Genomic DNA, 11,807 nt, shown 5'->3' with positions numbered 1-11,807 from the left:
CACTCTAGAAATCAGTCTGGCAGTTCCTCAGAAAATTGGACATAGTATTTATTACCTGAGGACCCAGCTATACCACTCCTAGGCATATACCCAGAAGATGCTCCAACATGTAATAAGGATACATGCTCCACTATATTCATAGCAGCCTTATTTATAATAGCCAGAAGCTAGAAAAAACCCAGATGTCCTTCAACAGAGGAATGGATACAGAAAATGTGGTACATTTACACAGCTATTAAAAACAATGAATTCATGAAATTTTAGGAGGCAAATGCATAGAACTAGAAAATATTATCCTGAGTGAGATAACCCAATCATAAAAGAATACAAATGGTTTGCACTCACTGAGAAGTGAATACTAATCCAAAAGCTCCAAATAACCAGGATACAATTCACAGACCGCAGGAAGCTCAATAAGAAGGAAGACCAAAGTATGGGTGCTTCGGTCCTTCTTAGAAGGAGAACAAAATACTCATGGAAGCAAATATAGAGATAAAGTGTAGAGCAGAGACTNAAGGAAAGGCCATCCAGAGACTGTCCCACCTGGGGATCCATCCTATATACTGTTACCAACCCAGATACTACTGTGGATATCAAAAAGTGCTTGCTGAAAGAAGCCTGATACAGCTGTCACCTGAAAGGCCTTACAAATACAGAGATGAATGTTAGCAAACAACCACTGGACTGAGCGCAGGGTCCCTAATAGAAGAGTTAGAGAAGGGACTGAAGGAGTTGAAGGGATTTGCAACCCCATAGGAAGAACAACAATATCAACAAACCAGAACCTTCAGAACTTCCAGGGACTAAGTCATCAAAAAAGGAGTACACATGGTTCCAGCTGCATATGTAGCAGAGGATGGCCTTGTCATGCATTAGTAGAAAGAGAGGTCCTTGTTCCTATGAAGCTTGATAGATGCCCCAGTATAGGGGAATCAAGGGATGGGAGGTGGGAGTGGGTGGCTGTGTGGGTGGGGTACACCGTCATAGAAGCAGGGGGAGGGAGGATGTGACAGGGTGTTTCCGGGAGGAAGGGAAACAGGGAAAGGGGATAACATTTGAAATGTAAATAAAGGAAATATCCAATAAAAACAAAGAATAATAGGAATAGAAGAGGGTGAAGAATTCTAGCTCAAGGGGCCAGAAAATACCTTCAACAAAATCATAAAAGAAAACTTCTCTAACCTAAAGAAAGAGATGACCATAAATGTACAAGAAGACTACAGAACGGCAAATAAATTGGACCAGAAAAGAAAATCCTCTAGTCACATAATAATCAAAACACTAAGTGCACAGAACAAAGAAAGGATATTAAAAGATATAGGGGAAAATGCCAAGTAACATATAAAGGGAGTCTTACTAGAATTATGCCAGACTTCTTAACAGAGAGTCTAAAAGTTTGAAGATCCTGGACAGATGTTATCCAGACCCAAAGAGAACACAAATGCCAGCCCAGGATACTATTCCCAGCAAAATTCTCAGTCATCGTAGATCAAGAAACCAAGATATTCCATGATAAAACCAAATTTAAATAATATCTTTCTACTAATCCAATCCTACAGATGATAGTAGAAACAAATCCCTAACACAAAAAGGGTAACTGCACCCTTTGGAACTACAAGAATATATTTACAACCAATAGAACACAAGAAACTAAACATTTCACAACAAATCCAAAAGAAGAGAACCACACACACATCATATCACCTCCAGCAAAAAAAAAAAAAAAAAAAAAAAAAAAAAAAAAAAAAAAGAGAAACTAATAATCATCTGTCTTTAACATCTCTCAACATCAATGGATTCAGTTCCCCATAAAAATACAAATGCTAACAGAGTAGAAACATAAACAGGATCCAACATCTTGCTGTATACGAGAAACACAACTCAGTAACATAGACAGACACTACCTCAGAGTAAAAGGCTGGAAAAAAGTTCTCCAAGCAAATGGTTCCAAGAAACAAGCTGGAGTTGCCACTCTAATGTCTAATAAAATAGACTCTCAAACAAAAATTATCAAACAAGATTGGGAAGTATTCATCAAAGAAAACTTCTACCAAGACAAAGACTCAATTCTGAACATCTATGCCACAAACACAAAGGCACCCACATTCATGACACACATTAAGCTCAAAACATATATTGAACCTTACAAAGTAATAGTGGGAGACTATTCAAAACCCCACTCTTACCAAAAGACAGGTCATTGAAATGGAAACTAAAAAGAGACACAGTGAATTTCACAGAAGTTATAAACTAACTGGAATCCACAGATCTGTACAAAACATTTCACCTCAAAACAAGAAAATATACCTTCTTTTCAGCACCTCATGGAACGTTCTCCAAAATTGTCATATAATTGGACATAAAACAAGCCTTAACAGATACAAGAAGATTGGAATAATCCCATACATTCCATCAGATCACCATGGACTAAGGCTAGATTTCAGTAACAACAAAAACAACAGAAAGCTCACATACTCATGGAAACTGAATAGCTCTCTGTTCAATGATAACTTGGTCAGGGAAGAAATATAGAAAAATCAAAGGCTTTAGAGAATTCACTGAAAATGAAGACGAATCATACCCAAACTTATGGGACACAATGAAAGCAGTGTTAAGAGGAAATTTCATAGCACTAAGTGCCTTCATAAAGAAATTGGAGATATCCCATACAAGCAACTTAACAGCATTCCTGAAAGCTCTAGAATAAAAAGAAGCAAACACACCCAAGAGGAGTACACAGCAGGAAACAGTCAAACTCAGGACTGAAATCAACCAGTTAGAAACAAATAGAAGAAAGCAAAGAATCAACAAAATCAAGAGCTGGTTCTTTGAGAAAATCAGTAAGATAGATAAACGTTTAGCCAAACTAACTAAAAGGCACAGAGACAGTATCCAAATTAATAAAACCAGAAATTAAAAGGAATGCATAACAATAGAACCTGAGGACATTAAAAAAAAATTACCAGAACCTACTACAAAAGCACGTACTCTACAAAACTGGAAAATCTAGATGAAATGGATAGTTTTCTAGACAGATACCAAAGTTAAATCAAGATTAGGTAACCTATCTAAACAGTCCCACAACCCCTAAGGAAATAGAAATAGTCATCAAAAACCTCCCAAACAAAGAAAAGCCCAGGGCCAGGTGGTTTTGGTGCAGAATTCTACCAGACCTTCAAAGAAGAGCTAATACCAATACTACCCAAACTATTCCACAATAGAGAAGCAGAAGGAAGACTACCTAATTCATTCTATGAAGCCACAGTTACTCTGATACTCAAACCACACAAAAACCAACAAAAAGAACTTCACACCAATCTCACTTATGAATACCAATGTCAAAATACTCTATAAAATTCTTGAAAACTGTAACCAAGAACTCATCGAAAACATCATTCACCACAATCAAATAGACTTCATCCAAGCAATACAGGGATAGTTTCATATATGAAAATACATCAATATAATACAATATAAAAACAAACTCAAAAAAAATCCACATGATCATCTCATTAGATGCTGAAAAAGCCTTTGAGAAAATACAACACCTATTTATGTTAAAAGTCTTGTAGAGATCAGGAATTCATGGCACATACCTAAACATAATAAAAGAAATACACAGTAAACAAGCAGCCAACATCAAATTAAATGGAGAGAAACTAGAAGCAATACACTAAAATCAGGGACATGATAAGGTTGCCTAGTCTTTCTCTCTATTTATTCAATATAGTACTCAAGGTTCTAGCTAGAGCAATTAGACAACAAAAGGACATCAAAGGGATACAACTTGGAAAGGAAGAAGACAAGGTCGTACTGTTTGCAGATGATATGATACATAAGTGACCCTAAAAATTCTACCAGAGAACTCCTACAGCTGATAAACAAATTTAGCAAAGTGGCTAGATATAAAATTAACTCAAACAAATCAGTCTCATCCTTTATAAAAATTATAAACAGGCTGAAAAAAATTAGGGAAACAACACCTTCACAATAGCCACAAATAGTATAAAATATCTTGGTGTAACTCTTACAAGACAAGTGAAAGATCTGTATGATAAGAACTTCAAATTCCTGAAAAAAGAAATTGAAGAAGACCTCAGAAGATGGAAAGATAGTCCACGCTCATGGACTGGTAGGATTAACATAGTGAAAATGGACTTCCTTAAGTCTGCTCCAAACTTTGTAACTCCTTCCTCCATGGGTATTTTGTTCCCCTTCCTAAGAAGGAATGAAGTATCCACACTTTGGTCCTCCTTCTTCTTGAGTTTCATGTGTTTTGCAAATTGTATCTTGGGTATTCTGAGCTTCTGGGCTAATATCCACTTATCAGTGAGTGCATATCATGTGTATTCTATTGTGATTGGGTTACCTCACTAAGCATGATATCCTCCAGATATATCCATTTGCCCAAGAATTTCATAAATTCATTGTTTTTAATAGCTACATAGTACTCCATTGTGTAAATGTACCACATTTTCTGTATCCATTTTGCCTCACCTGGGGATCCCAGAAACTACCACCAAACCCAGACACTATTGCAGATGTCAACAAGAACTGACAGGAGCCTGATAAAGTTATCTCCTGAGAGGCTCCGCCAGTGCCTGACAAATACAGAAGTAGATGCTCACAACCATCCATTGGATGAAGCACAGGGTCCCCAATGAAGGAGCTAGAGAAAGCACCCAAGGAGCTGAAGGGGTTTGCAGCCCCATAGAAAGAACAATATGAACCAACCAGTACCCCTAGAGCTCCCTGGGACTAAACCACCAACCAAAGAAAACACATGGTGGGACTCATGACTCTAGCTGCATATGTAGCAGAGGATGGCCTAATTGGTCATCAATGAGAGGAGAGTCCCTTGGTCCTGTGAAGATTCTATGCCCTAGTATAGGGGAATGCCAGAGCCAGGAAGTGGGAGTGGGTGGGTTGCGGGGGTGATAGGGGATTTTTGGAGGGGAAACTAGGAAAGGGGATAACATTTGAAATGTAAATAAAGAAAATATCTAATAAAAAAGAAAATGGCCTTCCTACCAAAAGTAATCAACAGATTTAATGCAATCCCCTCAAAAATCCAACACAATTCTTCAAAGACATAGAAAGAGCAATTATCAACTTCATATGGAAAAACAAAAAGCCCAAAATAGCCAAAACAATCCTGAAAAAGAACTTCTGGGGAAATCACCATCCCTGACCTCAAGCTGTACTACAGAGCAATAGTGCTAAAACCCAAATGGAATTGGTACACAGACAGACAGGTCAATCAATGGAATAGAATCAAATACCCAGAATTAAACCCACACACCTATGGATTCTTGATGTTTGTTTGTTTTTTTTTGTTTTGTTTTTTGTTTTTTTGGGAGGGGGGGTTGGTTTTGGTTTTTCGAGACAGGGTTTCTCTGTATAGCCCTGACTGTCCTGGAACTCACTTTGTAGACCAGGCTGGCCTCAAACTCAGAAATCCACTTGTCTCTGCCTCCCAAGTGCTGGGATTAAAGGCGTGTGCCACCACTGCCCAGCCTTGTGTGTGTGTGTGTGTGTGTGTGTGTGTGTGTATTCTTGATTTTTGACAAAGAAGCCAAACACATACAGTGGATAAAAGAATCTTTGATTAACAGTGTTGGTATAACTAGTAGTCTGTATATAGGAGAATGAAAATAGATCCATATTTGTCACCTTGCATAAAGCTCAAGTCCAAGTAGATCAAAGATGTCAGCTGAAAACCAGATACACTGAATATAATAGAAGAGAAAGTGGAAAAGAGCCTCAAACACATTGGCATGGGTGGAAATTTCCTGAACATAATTCCAAAGGCTCAGGCTCTAACAATTGATAAATGGGACATTATGAAACTGAAAATCTTCTGTTAAAGCAAAAGACAAATCGGCAACCTTCAGATTAGGAAAAAAAAAAATCTTCACTAACCCTGTATCTGATAGAGGGCTAGTGTCCAAAATACATAAAGAACTCAAGAACCTACCTCCAAAAACCCAAACAACCTAATCAAGAAATGGGGTATAGAGCTAAACAGAGAATTCACAACAGAGGAATCTTGAATGGCAGAGAAGTACTTAAAGAAATGTTCAAAGTCCTCGATCATCTGAGAAATGCAAATCAAAACAATTCTGGGAGTCCACCTTACTCCAATCAGGATGGCTGAGATCAAAAACTCAAGTGACAACACATGCTGTCAAGGATGTCAAGAAAGAAAGATACTCCTCCATTGCTGGTGGGATTGCAAAATGGTACAAACCACGTCAGAAATCAATATGGCGGTTCCTCAGAACTAACTAAACTATTAAATGATTAGTTTTAGGAAAAGCTGTGAATTAAGGTAAATGAGTCTGTAAAGCTCTCACTGTCTAGTTCATATTTTCTAACCATTATGGTGTAAATAAATTCATCCCCAAACTTTATCCTTTTGTGCTATAATTCTTGTAGGACACATTTTAGTAGAAAAATGAGTAATTTTTAGACTCAATGATGAATCCACATGACACACAAAGGCCTATTTTGGTTTGAATTCAAATACCTATAACTATTTTTGACTCTCAAAAAAAAAATGTGCAAGAACTACCCAATGCTGTCTCTCCTTCTATAGTTTTAAATAGATTGATTAGTGCATAATTAAATGTTAATTTATTTTTGATTTTGCTTAATTTGCACTGGAAATACCAGTCTCAGTTCATGAGGCCAGAAAGGAATTGGGAAATGAAGTTAGCTTTTTCACAGACACTACATTCTAATCAAAATGGAGAGAATTCAAAATTAGATTGATTAGTAAACTACTCAACAAATACATGTTCCAGGGTTCTGTTCTGTTTTGTTTTGTTTATGTATCTAAAGGAAACTCCAGTTAGGAAGATGACGGAGCCATCACCTGAATAGATTTTGCCTGTATAAAGAAATCCATCTTATTTGCTTCTTCTGCCAATTTTAAAGTTTGATAATAACATTTATATTTATTCATGAAACCCTCTGTTATTTATTCATAATTGGTATCCTTATCTTCCTTAATTGTCCTGTTAACAGTCCACATTAATAAGTGGTCCAAACTTGAACAGGGGTCTTTTCCTCTAATTTATATGTCCTTTCAATATCTTTTCAATACTTCTTCATCTAAAGTTCCATCTTCTGGAAACCAAGAGTTCTAAACAATTTACAAGTAATCTAACAGTTGTAGTTTTAATAATTGTATTCCTACTAAAATAATAATAATAATATACTAGCTCAAAGACTTCCCTAGATCTGTTCCATCCTTCTCACTCACCTCCTTCTCTGAGGGTCTCATTCTCTTATGTTCTACCTGACTTCTGGATACTGTTCAAAGCCTCTTCTAGAGATGGTGGGACCTGGAAGAATGATGGAGTCATTAAGTTAGGAAGATCAAAGTCTCATGTAATGGCCAGCTTTATTAAAGGCCCAGACTTTAAACTTTGATGTTTAAGAAAGGTCATTTGAGTAAAGGTCTTATATGTTCAAGTTAGATCACAAAACAAATCACAAAATCACAAAAACAAGTCATGTGGAACAAAAATATTTTTCCACAGAAGTATATAAAGGATAGTTTAAATTTTTAATTGAATAACAGCAACCAATAATGAGTAATAGGGATTAAACTCAGCTCTAACTGGTATACTGGAGGAAACAAAACAAAAATAATCAAACAAAAAAAAAACCACATTATTTTGTGCACTGCATATTCAAATGTTTATTTCTGTACCAGGAAATTTGGTTGAAGTCTTGCAGTCAGGACATTGACATTTCTATGAAGCATCTCCTGTCTCAATGTTGTATAAAAATTGTTCTCCATCACTTGTGATTGGTTAAAAGCTGAACACCCAAATTCGTAGGCAAGTGAGTGTAAGGTGGTACTTCTGATTCCAGTGAAGAAGCAGGGAGAGGGGACTGGTGATGAGGGACTTGCCATGAGGACATGGATAGAGCAGGAACAGCCACACCACCACTAAGATGGTAGGTAACAGGCCATGAGTCTGGGAAGTAGGCCAGTGTCAAGATTAGGTTGGTAAATTTAGATTGAGCTAATAGAGAATCTGCTCAGCTATGACAGAAGTTTATAATAAAACTAATAGGTTTCCATTTCATTATTTGGGAGCTAGAACAGGTATAGAAAAGCCCATACATTTACAAAACAATCCAGGAACAATACCGTCTTGTGTGTGTGTGGTGTGTGTGTGTGTGTGTGTGTGTAGCCCTGGCTGTCCTGGAACTCACTCTGTAGACCAGGCTGGCCTTGAACTCAGAAATCCACCCGCCTCTGCCTCTCAAGTGCAGGGACTAAAGGCATGTGCCATCATGCCCAGCTCAATACTGTCTTAAGAAATCTAAATCAAAACAGTCTTGTTTTCTTTGAGTGTTCACATAAGCACTCAGAACTCTCCTCTTGCCACCATTCAGTACAGTGTTCCAATATACATTAATTAAATATATTTAATTTTAATTAAAAAGTAACAAAAATACACATGAAAAAAACCCTTTTAAAAATAGAGTAACACACAAATATGTACACACACATACACATGCACACACACACACACACACACACATATATATATATATATATATATATATACATATATATATGTACATATATAATTTTTATTTATTTATTTTTACAACATAATAATACCAGGTTCCCAAGGAAGGCAGAAAAGTTCATCAGATGTCATGGACCAGGAATTATAGATACTTCTGTGTCAGATGATGTGAGTGCTAGGAACCAAACTTGGATACCCAACAACAGAATTACCATAGACTCAACTCTCCAGCTCCCAAACATGTCATTATAATGCAGAAAATGAAAATGCCCCTTTACTCATTCTGCCTTATCCGACTTGTAGGTGATGAAAGTCATTGCTGTTTAGGCATTGAAGGACTGAATGGGATTCACTCTGTTGGTGAATGGAGACTACATATTGGTGCTTATTTTATTTGTGAGTAAAGACAATGGAAGATTTTGTGTAGAGATGGGTTCATATTATATTAGGAAAAGTTGCACAATGGGATATATGCTTTATAAAAGTCATTTTTATTTTGCATGCATAGTTGTTTTGCTTGCATTTATATCTTGTGTGAGAGTGTTATATATCCCAAATCTGAACTTATAGACAGTTGTGAATTTCCATGTGTGTAAGCAACAGTCTTTCCAAACACCATTTTTGGATTTTTTTTTTTTTTTTGGACAGGATCTTTTTACATAATTATGGGCATCCTAAAAACTCACTATATGGGGCAGATTGGTGATAGGTGATGAAATTACAAGTATGTAATATGTGGTAGTTTTGATATGCTTGGCCCTGGGAGTAGCACTATTTGGCAGTATGCCCTTATTGGAGCAAGTGTGTCACTGTGGGCATGGGCCTTAAGACCCTCCCCTCCTAACCATGTGGAAACCAGTATTCTCATTTGCTTTTGGAAAAAGACGTAGAACTCTCACCTCCTCCCACACCATGCCTACCTGGATGCTGCCATGCTTCTGCCTTGATGATAATGGACTAAACCTCTGAACTTGTAAGCTGTAAGAGTTCCCTTGGTCATGGTATCTATTTATAGCAGTAAAATCCTAACTAGGACACAATACTATGACTAGGTAAGATTATATATATGAATAACCTATCTTTAAATCAAACAATAAAAGGACAATGTAAGACTTAAACAGGAATAAACCATCATATTTTATTGAACAGTAATACAACTTGGAATTTTTCAATGTATTAATTTCAGCTGGTAAACTGTTTCCTATGCTCTCGATATTTTGATTAATTGCTTTGCAAATTTTATTTCTTTAAAAAATTTTAGGATGGAGATGGCTCAGCGGTTAAGAACACTGGTTGCTCTTCCAAAGGTCCTCAGTGTAATTCCCAGCAACCACATGGTGGCTCACAACCATCTATAATGGGATCTAATGCCCTCTTCTGAAGACAGTGACAGTATACTCACATATACATAAAAGAAATGAATAAATCTTTTAAAACTATTTTACTGTATAAGTGTATGCTGTGATGCACATGTGCCAATCCGAGGGCAGTTCACAGGTATTTACTGTATAGTTCCTCAAAGTTCTCACTAAGGAAAACCAAGTTCATCAAGCTTGGCACCAAGCATCTAAGTGCACTAAGGGAGCTCACTGCCCCTTGTTTCCATTTCAAAAATATGTATGAAATTCTAGTGTATGATGGTGCATACAATCCAAGCGTAGTAATCAGAGAAAATTTTGCAAGAGATCATCAAACTTTGTTGCAATGACCTTTACTCCCAGAAACAATTCTCTGGCATTCATTTTTGTTTCTGAGAAAATATTAAGAACAAATACTTAGTCCTCAAAATAAACTAACATGAGCTATGAGAATGTATAACCAGGGAACCTGACCTGAAACAAGAGCGAGATTGAGACATGCTCCACACCCCAAAAATCTTAGCCTTAGACTGGCAGGAGTGAGGACTGCTCTCTCCCTGCCCATAGCCTACATACAAGCCCTGACACACAATCTCTACTTTTCCCACCTCTGATGACAGTTACATAGTCTATGGTCACATGATATATTGTTCAATTTCTTTTATACCAATAAAGTTCTTGAAATTTCTCTTCATGCAAATAAAGCATTCCCAGCACTTCAGCCCTAGACAGTAATGTACACCACCACCACTCTTGGAAATCCCTACCCACTCACTAAGATCTACATAATCCTTTCTCATCCTGAATAAAGTAGAATTGCCTCACTGTAGCTGATCCCAAAAGTCATCCAGCATTTCTACAATATTCCTTTTTCTACTTTTTGTTTTTGTTTTTTGTTTTTCGAGACAGGGTTTCTCTGTGTAGCCCTGGCTGTCCTGAAACTCACTTTGTAGACCAGGCTGGCCTCAAACTCAGAAATCCACCTGCCTCTATCCATGACATTCCAAATCCTGTACATCACACCATCATGGCCTGGTGCTAGTGACCTCCAAGGAAGGGGAGACCCACAACCCCCAAAAAATAATGAATGACTACATAAATATCAGTTTCACTTGTAATTAATTTTATTATTCAAATTGTTCCTGAATCCTTGGATGACAATATGTTTACAATTTGTAAATGAGACATTATTTTAATGATGAACTGTTTCTACTAATCTTACTCAAGCCCCAGAGAGATAGCTCAATGGGAAAAATGTATGTGGAATACAGTCTTTACCTAACTCATTAGGTTTATGACTTTTTACAAGCATGAATTCTGTCATGCTTCTGAAAGTTGCTACAACATGCAAAGGCTATATCACATTGATTAAATGCATAAGCTTTTGGCTCAGTATGACTTTTTCATGCCTATGAAGATGACTATTCTGTAAAAAGACCTCACCACACTGTTAGAACCATAGTGTTTCTCTCAAGTATGTCTTCTTTCATGCCTGTGAAGGTTACTTTTACATGCAAAGGCTTTCAAACATTGATTACATTCATAGGGTTTCTCCCCAGTGTGACTTCTTTCATGCTTATGAAGATGGCTGTTTTGTGCAAAGGCTTTACCACATTTATTACATTCATAAGGTCTCTCTCCAGTGTGACTTCTTTCATGCCTTCGAAGATTACTGTAACGCCCAAAGGCTTTACCACATTGACTACATCCATAGGATTTTCCTCGAGTATGGTTTATTTCATGATGGAAAAGATGACTATTCTGTTCAAAGGCTTTACCACTTTGATTATATTCACAGGGCTTTTGTCCAGTAAGATTTCTTTCATGACTGTGAAGATGACTCTTCTGTGCAAAGGCTTTATCACATTGTTTATGTCCATAAGGTTTCTCCCCA

At 37.0% G+C, this 11,807-nt stretch overlaps 1 protein-coding gene across 1 annotated transcript in view; it reads right to left on the bottom strand.

The window, feature by feature from the left end:
- Window positions 1–11,062: 11,062 nt before the first annotated feature.
- Window positions 11,063–11,807, bottom strand: part of LOC115064685 (zinc finger protein 431-like) — a 25,276-nt gene continuing 24,531 nt past the window's right edge. The window contains exon 5 of the mRNA XM_029542238.1: window positions 11,063–11,807. Coding sequence (XP_029398098.1) covers window positions 11,384–11,807 — 424 coding nt within the window. The 3' untranslated portion in view covers window positions 11,063–11,383.

Source organism: Mus pahari, chromosome 9 (genome assembly GCF_900095145.1).
Source record: "Mus pahari chromosome 9, PAHARI_EIJ_v1.1, whole genome shotgun sequence".
Taxonomy (NCBI): Eukaryota; Metazoa; Chordata; class Mammalia; order Rodentia; family Muridae; genus Mus; species Mus pahari.
This window is presented reverse-complemented; position numbering and strand designations above follow the sequence as displayed.